Source organism: Sus scrofa, chromosome 18 (assembly GCF_054392235.1).
Source record: "Sus scrofa isolate SSC_HxYL_T2T_F1_AM1 chromosome 18, Sscrofa_HxYL_maternal_Yorkshire_Landrace_v2.0, whole genome shotgun sequence".
Classification (NCBI taxonomy): domain Eukaryota; kingdom Metazoa; phylum Chordata; class Mammalia; order Artiodactyla; family Suidae; genus Sus; species Sus scrofa.
The window spans coordinates 42,571,424-42,592,404 of NC_139400.1; the positions used below are offsets into that span (position 1 = coordinate 42,571,424).

The following is a 20,981-nucleotide window of genomic DNA, read 5'->3' on the forward strand; positions in this document are numbered from 1 at the left end:
TAGATGAACCCAATTTAAATTTAGACCACGTTTTTTTTTCAGACCTGTGCACATGTTGCCAGGCCACAACAACCCACAAAGAATAAGTAACTACAGACAGAAACTGTGTGGTTTGGTTCCATTAGAGCCATACGTATCCACAGCTCACATGTGGCAGTGCTTCAGGCCACAGTGAATGGTGAGGTCTAATTTCCCCTCCGTCTCCCCAGAGTTGGGGAGGTAACTTGGCTTTTATTGGATTCACACAAAGCCCTGTATCTACCACTATTTAAACAAAAGACTTGCACTTACTGCTGAAGGCAGAGTCTCTGAAGAACCAGGAGGTTTTAGCAGTGGAATACAACACGAAGTAATAAGAACTCTTCAGACACTGCTGTGGTACACTTGTCTTTATTCTTTCTGTGAAAGAATTACAATAACACTTGCTGTGTAGGGACCAAGTGATTTATTTTAAATGTTCCTTCAGTGAGGTGGTAGAGCAGCTGCTTTTTAAAAAAAAAACTTACCTTGCCAAATTCATGGGCAAATTTCTAGCCAAATCTAGTAGTTTTGTTCAGGCCTTTTGGTGTTTCTTCCTCCCCAGTCCCCGCCTTTTTTTTTTTTTCCCCCTCTTTTCTTTTCACAGCTGTTTCTATGGCCTGTGGAAGTTCCTGGGCCAAGGGTTGAATCGGAGCTGCAGCCGTGGCCTGCAGCACAGCCACAGTAACACCAGATCTGAGCCACATCTGTGACCTGTGCCACAGCTTGTGGCAATGCTGGATCCTTAACTCACTGAGCGAGGCCAGGGATTGAATCCAAATCCTCACAGAGACAACACTGGGTCCTAACCCACTGAGCCACAACAGGAACTCCTGGTATTTCTGGATACTATGGACTCTTTTTTATTATTAAATGTATTCTGTATCTGTGCTATCCAGTTTGATGGGCACCAGCCCACCTGGCCTGTTGAGCATTAGATATGAGGCTAGTACTTGGGATTGAGGTGTTATATTGATTATATGTTCAAAGGTAATATTGTGGATATACTGGATTAAGTAAAATGAAGTTAATTTGTTTCTTTTTATTTTTTTAACAAGGCTACTAGAAAAATTTTAATTTCATTGATGCCTCATATTATACTTCTATTAGATCATGCTGCTCTGGATTCAATTTAAAGAATTTTAAGTTCTTTTGAGGCCTCACAAATATTCGTTATGCGTTGCTCTTTTCCTTCTGCTCACTGACTTTGGGTAGAGAAGTCTGTAGCTATTAAATATCATTCTCTTTCTCCCCAAGACTCCCATTACTCTTAATTTGCTTGCATTTGCCTCTATGAATAAATAAATATAAAAATAACCTTGCCCTTCTGATTTTTCCCATGTATTCCCTTCCCTCCTTATTGTCATAGATGCAACCCTGACTAAGCAGGACATGTTGGCCGGCTCCAATATACTTCTTTCCAAACTCCTTATCAAATACCTAGCCTTTTCTCTTTCCAATATGCCTTAAAATTCTTCGGTCATTGGGTTGTTTGAATATATCTTTGTCCAAACTGAGGCGATACCCAGTTGGCTCTTGAGTCATGGTGAAGTACTCGATGAGCGTTGATTTACACCTCCAAGTAGATTCTTAACATAACTGACTCTGTATCCTGTGAGGTCAGGGTCCAAGTCAGGCCAAACCACACATTTCTCTCTACTTTCAGATGGAAGACGTCTCTAAGAAAGTATCACTCCTAAGAGCTTTGCCCTGGAAGTAAGATGCCCTAAGTTTGAATCAAGTTTTACTGCGATAGTAGGGCTATCCTCCTCCTCCCAGGTTATTAGAAGGATTAAAAGAGAAAATGTATGCAAAGCATGTAGCATGGGACTTGATGCATAATAAATGTCTATTCAGTGTTAGTAGTTGTTACTGTTTACCTACTTTGGAGTCATCCTCTGAAGTATTTTACCCCTTCTTCTTAAGTCGGATCACTTTGTTTTATTTTTTCAAAGTGGATCCTGATTGGATCTTCTTAATGAAGACTTAGAGAATAGTAGAGCTGGGTTATTGGTAGGTTGGCTCATTGAACTGACCCTTCCTACTCTTTGTTTGTTCCATCTCATCTCTGCCCAGTTGATTGCTAACATCTCTTGCTGGGTCTTCTGATTGGTTCCATTGATTAGCTCCAGGAAGGAAAGGCAGCACATTCTATTTCCTTGGGAAATTTTGTGGGTGTTTAGACATGCTCCACATGTTCCATGTGCTTCGTCCATTCTGTTGACTGATTGACCACTTACTCTTCCTGGAATCCTGAATCAGGCTACTAGAAAGTAAGATGAAAACCACCCTATTCCCTGAGTGTTACCAATTCTGTTTACAGCCATTTACTGAAACAAACAGAAACCTCCTTGCTGTATCTTTGGAAAGAGTGAATGAAACTGTTATGCCATAGAGCCCTGTCTACAGGGTCCCCCCACCCCCACTTTGGTAGAGTCCCTCTTCCTTTTTGCTGCCTATTCTGATACTTACGTTGCTAGACAGCCTGATATATGCTCATTATACTTGGCTTTTGCTGCAAAGCCCAGTCTGCTGTCCTGTCTGTATGGCCCACCCTTCTTCATCCTTCTCCTTTCAAGCCTGAGCCCCACCAACTCTACACAGCCAGCATCTATCTGCCTTCTATTCCTCCATTCTCCTCCTGATCCTTCTAGCTTTCTCAAGGCATGGCCAACCCAGCCCTAAGGTTCATCACTCCAAAATACTATTTCAGAGAAAGAAAGCTCAGAAAGAAACTTTTGAAATTTAGTGAATTAGGAATTTCTGCCGTGGCGCAGTGGATTCATGGAGGCACGAGTTCGATCCCTGGCCCAGTGCCATGGGTTAAAGATCCGGTGTTGCTGCAGCTGTGGTGTAAGTCACAGCTCCAGCTCAGATTCGACCCCTGGCCTGGGAACTTCCATGTGCTGTAGGTTTAGCTGAAAAAGAAAAATTAAATTAAAAATGAAAATTAATAACTTAGCCCTTTACTCTTTCCATTTAAGTCTCTCCCATTCAGTCTTGGTAGGTCTTTGTTCTATTGTCACCTTGATCCATTCCCTGTCTTGAGAGAAGGCAGTTATAAAAACAGCAGATGGGTTTTTAGGAACTTTTTGGCTTTATCATTGGAAGAGAGGCATCTAATGACTTTAAAATAGTGGGGGAAGCAAAGGTATACAGAATTGAAGTCGGAAATTGGAGTGCCTAATGTTCAAGCTATCACAGTGGATAGGTGGGTTGACTTCCACTGTTTTCTCCTCGGACCATGGAGTAGCTGATTAAATGGAAGCAATGCATTCAAATGTTTTCAAGAAAATTAAGTTCACTCAACAAAGTATTGTTTTTTCCCCCTGCTTTCTCCCTGCTATTCCTTGGTCATTGTACTAAAAAAAGAAAAAAAAAAAAAAAAGGATAACTTTGAAATTAGCTTTAGAAACAAACTCTACTACCTAATTTCCAGGCCTTTTATGCTTCACTGATATCCTCCTGTCGCTTGGAATTGTAATCTAGTCTATTTAATAGATAAAAAGTTTTGTCTACTTAACTAGTTTTTTTTTTTTCCTCTCTAACCTAAGACTTACATAGCAAAGGTACATTAACCACTATCTTTGTTGAATTTAGAAACTGGGAGAAAATTTCAGATGATCCATTTAACCTTTATTTTTTATTTTTTAATTTTGTTTGTCTTTTTAGGGTTGCACCCGAGGCATATGAAGGTTCCTGGGCCAGGGATCGAATCGGAGCTGTAGCCGCTGGCCTAGGCCACAGCCACACAAGGCCAGGGATTGAACCTGGGTCCTCATAGATGCTAGTCAGATTCATTTCCACTGAGCCACAATGGGAACTCCCCATTTAACTTTTAAAGATAAAAATATAATTGAATTAATGTATCTCTGTGGTTAGATCTAGTTAGGTTGGGTAGTTTGAGAATTCCAAAGTTGTACTTTAGGGGATTTTTAAAATCCGTAAATAATTTTGTGAGAATTTGAAATTCTAAAAATAGTCATGAAAATGAGCCTGGTTTAGGCTTGTTGAGCAAATGATTATTATAAGCATCACCTCTGATAGACATTAGCAGTTGAATTCTAGGAATGTGAATTAGGACTGAGCCAATACGATTTGAAACACATTCAGTTCTACGACCTGAAATAAATTGTGTAAAAATCCTTGGCTCCAGTTCAGTATGTATGTTCTAAGAGAAACTTCAGAGTATTTTCGTATTATCTATGTATTTATGAACCTTATTTCCTATCATTTGCACATGTAGCTTACAACTAGAAGAATCACATTTGCTAATCAGTTCATTTCTACAATCTGCTTTTTGACTTAGTAAGCTGAGTTTTGTGGTTGCATTCGTGTCCACTGTCTGTTTTGCTGCATCTGCGACCTACACCACAACTCACCACAATGCCAGATCCTTAACCCACTGAGTGAGGCCAGGGATCAAACCCGCAACCTGATGGTTCCTAGTCGGATTCGTTAACCACTGTGCCACGACAGGAACTCCCATCCTGTTGTAATTCTTAATGATAGTGTCAATGCTCTTGATTTTTGAACATTGCATTTAGTAACTTTTCTTTCTACTGTTGTCTAAAGAACACTAGTAGTGAAGTTCCCTGGTGGCTCAGAGGGTTAATGATCTAGCATTGGCACTGCTGTAGCTGGACTCCCTGCTATGGTGTTGGTTTGATTCCTGGCCCCATAGTCTCTGAATACCAGGTGCGGCCAAAAAAAAAGAAAGAAAGAGAGAACACTTGTACTTATTGGAACCGCCTATTGGCTAGACATATAGTATGTGACCTTTTTGCTCACTTTTGGAATTTCCTAATTATTAAGCCACACTCTTTCTATTTTTAGAGTTTTTAATTTTCAATTAATTTTACTTTCAGTAAAGCTGCAAGAATAGTACCAAAAAACTCCTAAGTTGGGAGTCCCTGTTGATAATGGAAGTGAATCTGACTAGTGTCCAAGAGGATGCAGGTTTGATCCCTGGCCTCGCTCCGTGGGTCGGGGATCCAGCGTTGCCGTGAGCTGTGGTGTAGGTCACAGACACAGCTCGGATCCCGTGTTGCTGTGGCTGTGGTGTAGGCTGGCACCTGGAACTCTGATTCAGCCCCTAGCCTGAGAACTTCCATATGCCACAAATGTGGCCCTAAAAAGCAAAAAAACAAAAAACAAAAAAAAAACTCCTAAGTTCTCAGAAGTTAGGGTTTTACTGTATCTGCTTTATACTTCTCTCTCTTTCTCTGTATACAGATACACAGACACATGCTTTATATATATATGATACATACGTGTATAATTATATGTTGTATATTATATAGACTCTTTAATATTACTGAATTCTTAAGGATTGCATCAGTGCTCCTGAAGTTTATACATACATATGTATATATATACACACATATACACATACATATATAAACACCCACATACATGTATATCGTACACATGTACTTTTTCCACCTAAGCTGTTTAAGAACAAATTGAAAGAATTATTCCCCTCTGCCCCTGCTTACTCGAGGACATGGCAACATAACTACAATACAATGATCAAAATCAGGAAGCTAATATTGATAAAATATTCTTATCTAATCTATAGATCTTATTCAGATTTTGACAGTTTGCTCAATGTCCGTTGTAACAAAAGAAACTCAGGCTGTATTGCATGCAGTTGTCATATCTTTTTAATTTCCTTTCAGCCATTCTCTTTTCATGACAGTGAAGAAAAAGGATATAGTTCAAAATATGGTACTAAAATATGCTTTAATATGTTTGACTTAAAAAAGACACAAACCCAAACTATAAACTAATGGAAGTAGTGATTGGAGCCAATTTTATTCTTTTAATTATATTTTGCTAATTTAGATATAATCACTAGCAATACTATATGGAAGATTGGCTACACAGAAAAAATTTGCCGTTTATGGCAAGTATTTCAATAAGTTAAAATAATCAGATATTAAATTACACTCGTATGTTATTATGCTCTATATTCATTTTTAAAAAGTAGTTTTTAACCAATGGCTTGCCATGTGCTTCAGATCTTGAAAAAATTGCAAATAAGTAAGTAATAGTTATAGTAGAAATCAAACAAACAACTTTTTTAACCTTAATTCTCCATGTATACCACTGAAATATTAATATCTCAAATCCGAATAAAGATGGAAACTTTAAGGTCAAAAATCGCCTTTGCTAAAAGGAAATGTTAATTCCCTCTGAATGGTTTCATCCACTTCTGCAGTTAGAGCTTCCACTCTGTACCAGTGGGTCCCTCTTCATCTCTCATTTCTGGTCAATAAATTTCTTTTCTGGTTAAGACTCAGTGAAAGTAAACAATTTCAGATGTCTTGTCTGTCCCTTAGTTTGATATCCCATGACTTACATATTACTTCAGTCGTACTTCCTCAATAACTCTTAGCCACGGGCTAACCACTTCTTTTAAGCAAACATAAAAGCCTTCCCAAGACTTTGAAATAGTAGATCTATGGGCTAGTAGTTAAAATTACAGGGTTATTTGCTCATATTTATCATACCTTTTACGTGTGAGGAAGTAGGCATCCCAATGGATAGGGTTATGTATTCAAAGATCTCAGGGAAATGATTTTCAGAAGGTGAGGAAGTGATTTTCAGAGTCTTTGATTTATCCTCTGTGGTGTCAAAATTGCACCCTTTAAGAGTTAAGTTTGCAGATGAAAAAAAAATTATGGCCAGTCTAAGAAAGAAGTGGGAAATCTCCTTCAAGCCAACCAGAGGATTATGAGCCAGGAGACAGTCTCAGAGAGGTCAGAGAACTGCTCCCAAGAGGTGAAGGCAGAAGATGGGGTGAGAGCTCAGGGTGGTCAGGATCGACGTGATTCTGACAGGGGCGTGTGCAGTCAAGCACACGTCTTGGTAGAAGGTTACTGCTGCTCTTGAGGTACACATGTCTTAGGTGATGGTTTTAGAAGTTGTCTAAGTATGGAAAGATGCAAGAACTTGGGTTCATAAAATTTTTTCCTGAAAATATCTGACCCTTTGAGGACCAGTTCTGCTGGTTTTCCCAGAGCACAGAGTGCCTCATCCTGATCTTTGCTCTGTGCTGTTGTTCAGCCACTGCAGTAGCTGAGGACTTAATTCTTGTAGAACTGGATGGTGAGCAGCATTCTCTGTTTCATAATCCTTTTCCTTTTGGTCTTAATTTTGACCAGGCTTTGGGAGGTATTTTGTGACCAGTTTGTCCTATGGTGCTGAGAATGCGCATTCCCAGGTCAGGCAGAGATTTTGTTGGTAAGCCACTCAGTGTGCTCTTACTAGACAAGGTTCTGTTAACAGTAGCAAAAGCCTGTCAACTGCCTGTCTTATTAGTCTGTTGTAGTCTAGGAAATGGTTCCCCCTTGTTGCTTCTTCCCATATCTAGAGTTATACCATTACAATCATTGATCTTATGGGACTGTATATTTGATCAAGTGTTTCAAGTCACCTAATCATCATTAATTTTATCTGAGGCTCAGTCATACATTTGCTAATGCAAGAAACAATAATCCTGTACAGCTAGTAACATAAAGTTCATACGTATTTTTTTATTAATGATTTTTATATTTTTCCATTATAGCTAGTTTAGTGTTCTGTCAAATTTCTACTGTACAGCAAGGTGACCCAGTCACATGTACACCTACCTATACATTCCTTTTTCTCACATTCTCATGCTCCATCATAAGTGACTAGATATAGTTCCCAGTGCTATACAGCAGGATCTCATTGCTTATCCATTCCAAAGGCAATAGTTTGCATCTATTAACCCCAAACTCCTGGTCCATCCCACTCCCTCCCTCTCCCCCTTGTCAACCACAAGTCTTTTTTCCAAGTCCATGATTTTCTTTTCTGTGGAAAGGTTCATTTGTGCCATATATTAGATTCCAGATATGTGATATCATACAGTATTTGTCTTTCTCTTTCAGACTTCACTTAGCATGAGAGTCTCTAGTTCCATCCATGTTGCTGCAAATGGCGTTAGTTTGATCTTTTTTATGGCCGAGTAGTATTCCATTGTGTATATATACCACATCTTCTTAATCCATTCATCTGTTGGTGGACATTTAGGTTGTTTCCATGACTTGGCTATTTTGAATAGTGCTGCAATGAACATACAAGTGCATGTGTGATAAGTGAGTATTTAAGCTAAGAACCGCAAGTAGGTGAGGTCCAGTATCTCCTCAGATTATCTGACCATCTCTTAGCTATACCAACTGTTCTCTTTAAAAAGAAGTGATATATTGGCATTGTGGATAAAGTTCGCCACAGGTATTTATACATGCAAGGTGAGTGGTGGGTACCTTATAGGACTGAGAAAGAAATGTTATCTTCTAAAGAATTACATGGCTAGCTTGAGAAGAAGAAAAACCGATCTTTATGGTTGAGCAGGTATTCCTGCCATTAGGGAGGTCTGGTTAATGCACAGTGCAGATTCAACATACAAGCCAGAGGGGAGGGAATGGACCCAGAAGTGCAAAGAAATATTTTATGTTTTAAATTTGTCTTGCCTTGCCTTAAAATTTAAGTTTTTATTTCCTCAGTTTAAGGAAGTGTTTAGCAATAGACATTTCACAAATTAAATAATACTGGCTGAAAATCAGAAATCAAGCTATGACTATTTAGAAAGGAGAGTAGTACTTTTTTCCCCCTCTTAAATTGGTTTTCAAAGTGCATCCTAAAGAGGAGAAACATCACCAGATTTGAGCAGCCGTGACATTAACGACCTGAGTGTCTAGGTTTTCAATATGCCAGTGTTAAAAAAGATAGTTGTCCTGCTGGGTGGAGGCTCTGAGCCGCTAGCGCCCTGCATTGTGTAATGAGCCTACCTTTCAGAAGGCCTATAATTCTATCACGGCTCCCATTTTATTTCTTCATCTAACCTAGCCCATTTCTGCACTCTCATCTCTTCCCAGTGTCTCTGTGTTTTGCTCAGTTGACTCATTTTCCAGCAGTGTTGTCTCACTTGACACCACTCCTACTAGACATTTGGCTTCCTTTCTCTCCTCTGTTCCAGAAGCCCTGAGACCCTGCATCTGACCTCTCAGTTATAAACGCCTGGCCTGATCCTTTCAAGGTTTTACTGCTTGCTTCAGCCAGGATGTACCCCTGGAAGTTATGTATGCTTCTAGAGTTTTATTTTAAAAGTCAGTTACCTTACCTTAAAGACACAGCGTAGAATATTCTAGTACCCAAAGCAAAACTCAGATGAGCAATCTGATAAATCAAGCACATAGAAGGGAAGAGAAGTAAAAATCCCTCCTCTGATAATAATGAAGTCTGAGGATTTCAGAAATGAGTAGATTTTATTGAAGATGAATTTATGAAAAATCTAATAATATCATCTTTAGGAAGTTTTGCTGAAATCTCACTCTGTTAATAATTTGTGGTTCAAGTGTAGAAGTCCTAGCAATTAGGTTTTACCCTTCGTCCCCTATCTTTCTTTTTTAAAATATTTTTTAAAATTACAGTTGATTCACAATGTTCTGTCAATTTTTGCTGTACAGCAAAGTAACCCAGTCACTTTGCAAATTCTTATATTCACAAGAATGTGAAAAAAAAATATATATATATACATTCTTTTTCTTATATTATCCTCCATCATGTTCCATCACAAGTGACTGGATGTAGTTCCCTCTGCTATACAGCAGGATCTCATTGCCTGTCCACTCCGAATGCAATAGTTAGCATCTACCAACCCCAAACTCCCAGTCCCTCCCACTCCCTCGCCCTCCCACTTGGCAACCACAAGTCTGTTCTCCATGCCCATGAGTCTGTTTCTTTTCTGTAGATAGGTTCATTTGTGCCATATATTAGATTCCCTGTATAAGTGATAGCATATGGCATTTGTCTTTCTCTTTCTGACTTACTTCACTTAGTATGAGGATCTCTAGTTCCATCTGTGTTGCTGCAAAATGACATTATTTTGTTCTTTTTTATGGCTGAGTAGTATTCCACTACATGCATGATAGGATGCATGTATCTTTTTCAGTGATAGTTTTGTCTGGAAATATGCCTGGGAGTGGGATTGCTAGGTCATATGTTAGTCTATATTAAGTTTTCTGAGGTACCTCCATACTATTTTCCACAGTGGTTGTACCAGCTTACATTCCCACCAACAGTGTAGGAAGGTACCCTTTTCTCCATACTCTCTCCAGCATTTGTTATTTCCTGACTTGTTAATGATGGCTGTTCTGACCGGTGTAAGGTGGTACTTCGTTGTAGTTTTGATTTGCATTTCTCTAATAATTAGTGATGTTGAGCATTTTTTCCTGTGTCTTTTGGCCATGTGTATATCTTATTTGGAAAAATGTCTATTCAGGTCTTCTGCCCATTTTTCAATTGGGTTGTTGGTTTAGCCCCCTACCCCTCCTACCTTTCAAACATAGACACAGCATGCAAGGACTGTTAAGAAATAGTGTTTGTAGGGGGAAAAAAAGTTCCCATTGTGGCTTCTACATGGTGTTAATTTTTATTCCAAAATGACCATCCTAGCTGCTTTTGATTTTGTTAATGTGGCAAAATTCTTAAAAGAGGTCTTAATCTCCCCTAATAACCTCATTTCTAAGGCACTATTTTCAAGACATATTCCAAAATGTAGGAGATGTTCTTCATATTATTTCTTATATATATGAGAAACATGAAAGCATTTAAGAGTCTAACAGTAAGGCTTGAATATATAAATTAGGGCTTGAAATCTTCCAAGATGGGGCCCGGCTGCCCTTTCCTGTCTCTCCCTACATTCTGCTGTCAACCCAGTCTACCCTCTTTTGATTGTGGTATGAGTCGCCACATAGTGTTGTGATACTATAAATGAACATACCCCAGAAGTCCATGCTTTTTGACAGTTAGAAACCAAACTCAAGATACAACCTTCAGTAATTTTACTAGGAATCAGAAGACCCCAGTGGTTTAAAAAGAGAAAAACAAACAAACAAACAAAAACAGCAACAAAAGAACAGCAGGGCAGGAGTCCTCGTTGTGGCTCAGTGGTAACAAACCCAACTAGTATTCATGAGGACTCGGGTTCAATCCCTGGCCTTGCTCAATGGGTTAAGGATTCAGCATTGCTGTGAGCTGTGATGTAGGTCACAGACACAACTCGGATCCTGTGTTGCTGTGGCTGTGGTCTAGGCCAGCAACTGCAGCTCCAATTTGACCCCTAGCCTAGGAACTTCCATATGCCATGGGTGCGGCCCTAAAATGGAAAAAAAAAAAAAAAGAACAACAGGGCAAAACATTTTTTACCAATTCCATGTGTTTCTGTCTTTGGTCATACTTCCCTGTTGTATGTTGAGTCCTCTCCCTGTGCCAGCTTTAACAAAAACAAACAAAAAAATAAACAACAAAAAACCTTCTTTGCTAAACAAACCATTCCCTGTCTTTGTTTGTTTATTTAGATTGGTGGCATGTTATATACGATTTTCTTCCAAATATATATAATCTTGTTCATTTAGTCTCATTTGCTGAAATGTTTCCTTAAGTGTTAGAATATCCTGACTTGAGATCAAGAGCCTAATTCAGAGCTCTTTATTTGATACTGAGGGAAAAAGTAAGTGAAGCAGTCTTTTGGACTTTTTCTTAATGTGGATATATTAAAATGCTGAACATGGAATGAAAAGACTATTTCAGTTTAGTCATCAAACTTCATGAAAATTCTTATTTTTTTTTTTTTTTTAGTCTTTTGCCATTTCTTGGGTTGCTCCCGCGGCATATGGAGGTTCCCAGGCTAGGGATCCAATCGGAGCTGTAGCCGCCGGCCTACTCCAGAGCCACAGCAATGCGGGATCCGAGCCGCGTCTGCAACGTACTCCACAGCTCATGGCAACGCCGGATCCTTAACCCACTGAGCAAGGCCAGGAATCGAACCCACAACCTCATCGTTCTTAGTCAGATTCGTTAACCACTGTGCCACGACGGGAACTCCAAATTTCATGAAAATTCTAATGGAGGCAATTAAACGAGTAGGGATTAATAGATATATGCCAAGTATATTCTTCCTTTCCTCCCCCCATAGGTCACTTCAGGGATTTGTTTCTTAACAGTTTTGGTTTGTAATGTGACCTTCGAATACCCCGCTTGTGAAAATACTTCTGCATTACTAGCACATCTATTCTTAGCTCACATGTTTTTGGCACATTTATTTTTAGAACATGTATTTTAAAATTTATCATTTTTCTTCTGTGCTTGTATAGACACTCAGGAGAATTAAAAAGAAAAATGTAATTGTATAGTATTAAGTACTTTTTACACTTCTCAGGTACCTTATTTAATCAATATTGTGATTTTATTTTATGCTTTAATTTGGCACATTTATAAAATTTTTGGAGCAAAGTACAGTCTTTGAATTAAATATTGGTGAGATTGATAGTTCTTACATACTACACAGAGTACATTTTTGCTTGGTTAATTAATTTGCCCATTTACAGTTACAACTTAATTGTTCACTGAAGGCACACTCTTTGTTCTTCATGGACTGCTTGTGTTACTGGAAAACAGTAGTTATTTCAAGGATTTTAAAATGGCTTTTGAAATATGTAGACTGCCTCTTCTAACCTCCCCTTCCTCTACAATCACATAACAACCCAGACCTGGTAAGAAGTAGTAAACTAAGCTCCGAAGAAAGGAAGGGACATCCTGCTGACAATGAAGAGGGAGCTGCAAACCAGAGGGGCAACACTCATTTGGGTGCCCCCAAAGGGAAGGGGGACCTAACACTTGGGGACTTAAGTTTCATTTATGTATTTTTTTTTTTGGCTGCACCTGTGGCATGCAGAAGTTTCCTGGCCTGGGATCAACCCTCAGCACAACAGCAACCCAAACAGCTGCAGTGACAATGCTGGATCCTTAAACTGCTGAGCCACCAGGGAACTCCCAACACATACTTCGTTATATCTGCTCACTCGCCCTCATTGCCTATTATTTCATGATTGATTATTGTTCTTGTTATTTTATTTGTATCTTCAATAGGTGTTGCTTTTTCCATAGCAATCTCGGGTCCCGTAGGTGTGAAAGTGGCATTATGCATAAACGTTTTTTCAGGCCACTCGACTGAGACCAGTTACTTACATTGGATTTCATAGCTATGGATTTTTCCAAACTACTGAGTTAATTTAAATTCAACAGGTTAACCTTGGCATTTCTGTTTCACTGAAATGTACCCTTGTCACCTCTTGAACACAGAGAGTAGCTCTTTCAAGCCCAGTATTAGAGGACTCACTTCTAAGCATCAGTTGTATATTCCCTCAGCTGTGTCTCCCAAAATGTTTAGATAACACACTCTCAGGAAAAGACTTAAGTAAAAGGTAGAAGAATAGGTTGATAATGAAAAAGAAAATATCGTGAAAAAATGAGCAAGGAGAGTTTTCACATTCCTGCATCAAAAAAAAAAAAAAATCTGTATGTCTGCATTATTCAAGACACTAGTAATACAGCAGGTAAGAGAATAAGTCCAAATCTTCGTCCTCTTGGTGCTTAGCTTCTAGCGGTTAGGAAAGAACTATACAGAATTTCTAAAATTATTTTCAAGAAGAAGTTGTCTCAAGGCAATTAGTGGACTGCTTAAATACCAAATGAGCACAGCTGGAAAGAGAAAGAATGGTGTGGTATCATTAATAGCAGTGGTGGTGGTAGTTGTATAGCAGCTGCTAACATGTTTGAGCACTTCCTTTATTTTATGGAGTTGGTATCATTACTCTTTATTTTACAGATATGGAAACCCGAGCATAGAGAAGTTAATATTGAGTCAGGGTCATGAGACTGTGTGATAAACTTCTTAAATTGCACACTTAATCACAGCATGTATTTATCAAATCTATTTGTCACTATTTTCCATTTTTGCATCACTGTACATTTGCAGCTACGTGTTACTTGGTTCATTGGTGGCAAAATGGCTGATCTAGTCTAAAATTAATTTTGCCTGCTACTTATAAATCATGCCGTGCTTGCTACTTTTTATGTAAAAGTGCAGAATTCCATGAATTTAAAAGGAATCGTCTTGTAGAGTGAGTTAGCTTCAATTCATAAGAAATGAGAGCCACCAAATAATCGACCACATTTGGTTTAACAAATGCCAAGCCTTTCTTTCCTGTAGTATTACTCCATAAGCTGAGTTTAATCATGAAAAATATGTTTTGTGACAGACTCTATAGATGAATTCATGACTAGGCATCTGTTTAAAATTAGGTATCAAATCTTTATAATTGGGCATTAAACAATCTAGACTGATTACAAAAGTGTGGTTTAATGATTGTTTCTTTTAATAAGGGGAACATTTCTTTCTTAACTATCTCATTTTTTTTGTATTTATTTGAAGGGCCACAAAAACATTGATTGTGAAACGTTATTGATCTATTTTGTGAAATTAAAAATCCAACCTAGTTTTATCTTATTGGTTGTCATAAATCCCTGTTTAAAAAAAGAAATCTCTGAACTTTCAGATTCTCTCAATAGGTCATGTTTCCTTATTTTAATATTCTTTCATGGGAGTTCTTGTTGTGGCTCAATGGGTTAAGAACCTGACAGGTGTCCATGAGGATGTGGGTTTGATCCCTGGCCTCACTCAGCGGGTTAAGGAACTGGCATTGCCACAAGCTGCTGTTTAAGTTGCAGATATGGCTCAGATCAGGTGTTGCTGTGCCTGTGGCGAAGGCCTGCAACTGACATCCAATCCAGCCTCTAGCCTGGGAATTTCCATATACCACAGGTGCACCCCTAAAAAAAAAATTCCTACCATGCACCTAACCCATACCACTTCATGTTCTACTTACGTGTGTGCTACTTTCATTATTGGATTTATACATCCTTATATCTCATCTTCTACCTTTCTCAAAAGCTGGAAGCTACTGCCTTGCCCAATGTGGACAGTTTGAATTGTGGCAGGAGTAAGTTCAGGTGTGCAGATAAAGTTTTAGAAGTTGCTCTGCCTCTAGAGGTAGCAGATAAGGCAAAGACAGTGAAGTTGTCTGACAAGAAAGAGAATGGGGAAAAAAAATACTGCTCTGTGAACATAGTCTCTGTCATAAATTATACTCTTGAAAGCATAGGACTAATCCTTAAGTCATTGGAAAGGGTGAATATTTGAAAAGTCTCTCCTTTGTAGTGCAGAGTAGTTTCTTTGTGTTAGCACATTATGTCTTATTGTCTAGTGAGTCATTTATCCAACCTGTTCATTGTAGTCATGATAATTAAGAACCACTGTAAAAATAGGCTCAGGAGTTTGCCTCGTTGAAAATTAGATAGTATTATAATAGCTCTTGGTGGGCTGGTCCCTGTTGATTCACCGGTATATTGTGTTTCTTTGTCTTCCTGAAAGTACACCCACTCTTTCATGTTTCTTTGTAAAGTGTTGTGTGTTTTTATGGCAGTTAGTTGATTTGGGAAGACCCAAGCGCTTGGCCCAGTTGACCTTTCCAGGTTTGAATCTCTCCAAGTTCTTCTTTCTGGAGAAATTAAGTCACCTCAAAATGACCGTAACTTCCCCTCTCCCCCAAATTAGTATCAGTTGGCTGGACAAATGCAGCCATTATGCCTGGAGCTTTCATCTATATCTTTCCAAACCTGCAGATTAAAAACTACTATATCTTCCAAACAAATTTTAGGGTGCATTTAACTCTTAAATGCCCAATTTTCCTTTTCTCCCTGTTTTTGTCTTTCCCCCCCCCCCCTCGTGGCCTTCCCTTACCCGCTAGCTGGCTCCTTTCTAATTTTCTTCTACTTGGATCCCCTCTATCTTGTAGTGTCTCCTCCCTATGGCTCTTACTATCTTGAGAACATTGATGCATTTCTCTGCTCATGCTTGTATCGCCGTGTTTCCCTGAAGCATTTTTTTCTCTATTTCCTATCTTTCATTTTTGTTTGCATTCCCCTTGTCTCTGACTGAATGCCTTTTTTCAGTATCTTATCCTCTGTATTAACTTATGCTGGGGAAAAAAAAAAAAAATCACTGACGGTTAAATGAATTGTGGTTCTCATAGGGTCCAGCAAGACTCCTGATCACTTTTCCTCCTCCAGCCTCTACCTCGAACAGCGTGATCGCTTTGTAGTTTTCATTACGGTTTAGTTCTCTTCTCTTCCTTCTTTGTACATAACACATAACGTTGCTAGTGCCTCATCAGATCCTTTTCTGAGATGTTCTGGTAAAATGATCTGCACTTTCAAAACATCACGGGGCCTCAAGAATTTGGTTTGGTGCCCCTAATTCTCTGTGTGAAAGCATTGCTTGTAGTACCCAGAATCGGAACAGTTCTCCGCAGCAGGAAGGACTTATGCACCACGGCTGGCACACACTGCTAGTCTACAAATATCAGCTCCTGGTGATGGTGATGGTGTGGGTGAGTGTTTTGAAGGCAAAGGACAGAAGTAGGAGGCGAACAGAAGCACCAGTACTGAGGTGGGGGTAGCGGAGGAGCATGAGTCAGGAAGAAATAGCTGCTGGGACAGATGGATTATAACATGTGAGTTTGTCTTCGTTCGCTGACTGTGGACTCTAGGTTTTAAAAGGAACCAATAGGACCACGTTGAAATTGTCTCCATCGAACCATCCAGAGCGCTCTTTCTCCCCTGCTTCACTCCATGTGCCTTTGGAGAGCAGACTCTCCTCTGTTTCTCGCCTTCCATCACCCAACTCCTGTGGTGGGGGTGTGGAGGGAGCTAAAGGATAGTTAAGTAAAAATAGGATGAAGATTGAATTAAAGTTCCCACGTGCCTGCCAGATTTAATCTAATTCTCACAACATCTCTCTGACACCAGCCCTCTAGCAGGTCTGCACACCAGGAATCGTGAGGACACAGGGATGCGGTCACAACCCTGTGCTTCATTTCCTGTGTCCTTGCCCCTTGGGTGTGCCTCATCTAGGTCAGGTTTGAACCCCAGGAAAGGCTCTATCTTCTCTCTGAGCTTAGTGCTTTTTTCAGAGAACACATCTTTCTGATGTTTTAATCAGTCTCTTGAAAAGCAAGCAAACCAACCAATAAAGCTCTGCTCTTATGGTTGTTTCTTCACGTCACTGAAGGAGAGTGAAAGGCAGACCCTAATCGAGATAAATGCCAACTGTTTTGCATGTCCGCCTCATCCCAGCATGGTTGTGGGCGTGCTTAGGATCTGTGTTTGCCCATAGTAGTACTGAGAGCTGGGAATTAGAAATGACAGCTTGCACAATAGTATGTACGTTATTGCATGGAAAGGGTGATATGTAATGATGTAAATGGAGGACCTTTGGGCTACAGATTTATCGTCCTCTGGACTCCAACCTCCTCTCTCTTTTTTTTTTTTTTTTTTTTTTGGCTGGATTCACAACATGTGGATGTTCCCAGGCCAGGGATCAAACCCGCACCACAGCGGTGACAACACTGGATCCTTAAATGGTAGGCCACCAGGGAGCCCCCAAATTTATTTTAAAATTGAGTTCAGGTCAGAGTTCCTTTTGTGGCGAAGTGGAAATGAATCCAACTAGGAACCATGAGGTTGTGGGTTCAGTCCCTGGTCTCACTCAGTGGGTTAAGGATCTGGCGTTGGTGTGAGCTGTGGTGTAGGTTACAGATGCAGCTCAGATCCTGCGTTGCTGTGGCTGTGGTGTAGGCCAGCAGCTGTAGCTCTGATTTGACCCCCTAGCCTGGGAACCTCCATATGCCTCAGGTGTGGCCTTAAAAAGCCGGAAAAAAAAAAATAGAGTTCAGGTTAGTGATGACTGAAAGGACTTTTAAAAATAAGTCGCCTTTGGAGTTCCTGTGTGGCTCCACAGGTCAAGGATCAGATGTGTCACTGCTTTGGCTCAGGTTTGATCCCTGGCCTGGGAACTTCTGCATGCTGCAGGTGTGGCCAAAAAAAAAGTCACCTTTGACTGGTTTCATTTTCTATCATTAATGTGCATGAGGGATTTTTTTTTTTTGTCTTTCTTATTTTAAAATAATAGAAGAAAAAAGGAACAGGAAATTAAAAGGCTGAAAGAGAAGTAGCAAATTGGAAATAACACAAACCCATGAAAAAAGATAGGACATTACTTTCTTTTCGATAGTTCTTGCCTGAAAGTTGGGAAAATAAGATATGAAAAAAGTGTCACTTGTCTTATATCTGCCACTGTGGTAATGTCACTATGATTGGGATAAAACAAAAAAAGATAATTTTACTCTTTTACTGAGTAAATTCCCTTTTGTTTTTCAAAGTAGCCTGCATCCTGCTAAATTCCGCTCAGTAGTAAAGAATGGGATTATGACTTTCTACTGTGTATTATATTAAGAATATAATCTTTGTTTCATTGTAATCACCATTGTTACCTAAAATTTTAAAAAATCGCTATGAATGTCCTTAAGGTCTTTGGATTATTATATGACTTTGGTTGGTGTTTATCTTTATGATATTTGATAAATACTCATTCGCAGGCCTTATAGCATTTTTTAAAAAAATTAGACCTCTCATTTTGAGATCAGTGTCTGCTAGGGCTAGATGGCCACTGTCTGTTCCTGAAATGGAGTTGATGCAGCAGTATTTCTGTTGCGTGTGGCACCTAGAGAAGGGGGTTTTGGGAATAGAAGCCAGACATGCTCTTCTTAGTGTTCTGTTCAGGTTTTTTGTTTTTGTTTTTTGCAGTTCCTAGGAACCTTCTTATAAGTGGGAAAACTCAGGTAGTCAAGTTGGAGAAGTGTTATCTAAATATTCATCTTAGAGATTCTGTTGATTTTTGTCTTTGAAACAATGATACCATCGATTGCAGCTGGTCGAAGCAATTTCAGTGTCTGTTTATGCTCTTTCTGCCCTAGTATTTTTAACTCTGGTCTCTGATTTATTTTAGGTTTAGCAGTTTCCCTACAACTCTTGCACGGAGACATTGAACAGATCAGAAGGGAGTACTCATCAGTGTTTTCTCATGGAGTATCCATCACTAGGAAGTTGGGTTTTTCTAATATCATCATGCCTGGTAAGTGACTAAGGATGACCCAGTATGGCTATAAGTATGGCTCTTTTGTCGTTTTGTGACACTCGAGAAATTTGTCACATTGTCAACCTCGACGAGTTCCAGTGGGCCATGCCAAAGAATGAAATGAGGTATATTCATTCTTTTTTAAAAAATATCTTTACAGGCGTTCCTGTTGTGGCTTTGTGGTAACAAACCCCACTAGTTATCCATGAGGATGAGGGTTCAATCCCTGGCCTCACTCAGTGGGTTAAGCATCTGGCTTTGCCATGAGCTGTGGTGTAGGTCGGGGATGCGGCTCAGATCCTATGTTGCTGTAGCTGTGGTGTAGGCTGGCAGCTGCAGCTCTGATTTGACCCTTAGCCTGGGAACTTCTATACGCCGCAGGTGCGGACCTAAAAGGAAAAGAAAAATATGAAGTGAAAAATCTTTACATTTTGATTGCATTGCGGTGGCTAACTTGCAGGGTCTGTGATTGCATTTCATTGTGATCATAATATGAAAGAAAACTGAAGTAGAAGCCGGAAAATAGTTTGCCCTCTGGTGGAACGTGTTATTGAACTCACTTAGGGGAAATCCTTACAGGTTTTGACAAGAACAGTTATTAAGCAATGGTTTGCTTTTCTTGGAGGATTTGTCCACCACAGATATGTATATATGTATGTAAGTAAGCAGCTATATGCAAAGGTCATAGGTATTCTTACTTCTATTTGTCTATGTAAATCAGATCTATATGAGTAACCGAAAGGGACTCTGAAAAAGAGTTTGTTGCTGAGTGGAGACGGTAGAGCGGAGCAAATGCACGCCGTCAAGGGAAATGCCAAGTTATAGTGTTTCTCAGTACTCTATATCCCACCCTCCACAACCAAGAAGAAAATAGAAAGGCCAACTAGTCTCAAAGTGTTGACGGTATTTTCAGAAACAAGAGCCTTTAGAGCACCGTTTAAATCCCATGTGTAAAAAAGCAAGCAACGGAAATTGCATCTGACAAGGCCCCTGGCACGGCTGAGATGGACTGTTGTCCATAAAGACCTAACGTGATGCAGAAACTGACCAGCATTTTCTGTCGCAGCATTTTCTCTCCTGATAGAAATCCATTCATGCAAGAAAGGCTAAGCGAACAGCCTGGAACGTTTCCTGAGATGACCTGACCCAGCTTAGGGACCCCATCTGCCCAAGCATCTCCTGTTACCATTGTGGAAAATGACTGTTTATAGGACTGTTTACTTGGTGGCATGTTATTCAGGGGCACTTGCAACCCTTCATTATTTCCTTCAGTTGCTATAAATAGCTGGTATTTCCTCTTGAACAAAAAAGAAAAAAGTTTTCATCCCACTGGGAAGCAAATTGATGGGTAAATCTAATATACAAAACATATTTTAGAACAGAATGCAGCCAGCTGCTCGAAGAATTCCTCAGCTTGGTCTCTGAGCAGTATCATTGAGAAATGGAAAAATATGAAGCAACATGACACTTCACTGGCTGAGTAATTGTCTGGGCTGGGCTGTGCTCAGCAGCCCTTGTCTGGCCTTAATGATGGAAATGAACTTTCTGTGGAATAAGATGCGCCTCTGTCGCTTTGCTGGCCTATGTTACGATGTCGGGGTTCATGCTGACCAGGGACCTCCAGACACAGGTCTGCAGCACCTGCAACTGCAGGAGAGTTTTGAAAGCGCTTTCTTCTTCATCTTCCCTCATTTTTCTTCTTCAGTTTCTGAGTCATTCAAATTAGTTGGACAAGCTCCCGTCGTGGCTCAGTGGTTAACGAACCCAACTAGCATCCATGAGGACGCAGGTTCGATCCCTGGCCTGTCTCAGGGTTAAGAATCTGGCATTGCCGTGAGCTGTGGTGGAGGTCGCAGGCACAGCTCAGATCCCCCGTTGCTGTGGCTCTGGCGAAGGCTGGTGGCTACAGCTTTGATTGAACCCCTAGCCTGGGAACCTCCAGATGCTGCAGGTGCAGCCGTAAAAGAAAAAGAAAAATTAGTTGGAGAAAGCAGGAATGTGTGTGTTTACTTCAACAGCCGAAAGCAACTTTAAAACTCAATGGGATGTTTTACAT

At 39.9% G+C, this 20,981-nt stretch overlaps 1 protein-coding gene across 16 annotated transcripts in view; it reads left to right on the forward strand.

The window, feature by feature from the left end:
- DOCK4 (dedicator of cytokinesis 4) overlaps positions 1-20,981 on the forward strand; it is a 457,247-nt gene that overhangs the window by 251,558 nt on the left and 184,708 nt on the right. For all 16 annotated transcript variants that reach the window (XR_014834200.1, XM_021079277.2, XM_021079279.2 and 13 more), the window contains exon 13: positions 18,797-18,922. Coding sequence is in view for 15 of the 16 variants with exons in the window: in XM_021079277.2 (XP_020934936.2) it covers positions 18,797-18,922 (126 nt within the window). In the remaining variant the exon portion in view is untranslated. The remainder of the gene's footprint in view (positions 1-18,796; positions 18,923-20,981) is intronic.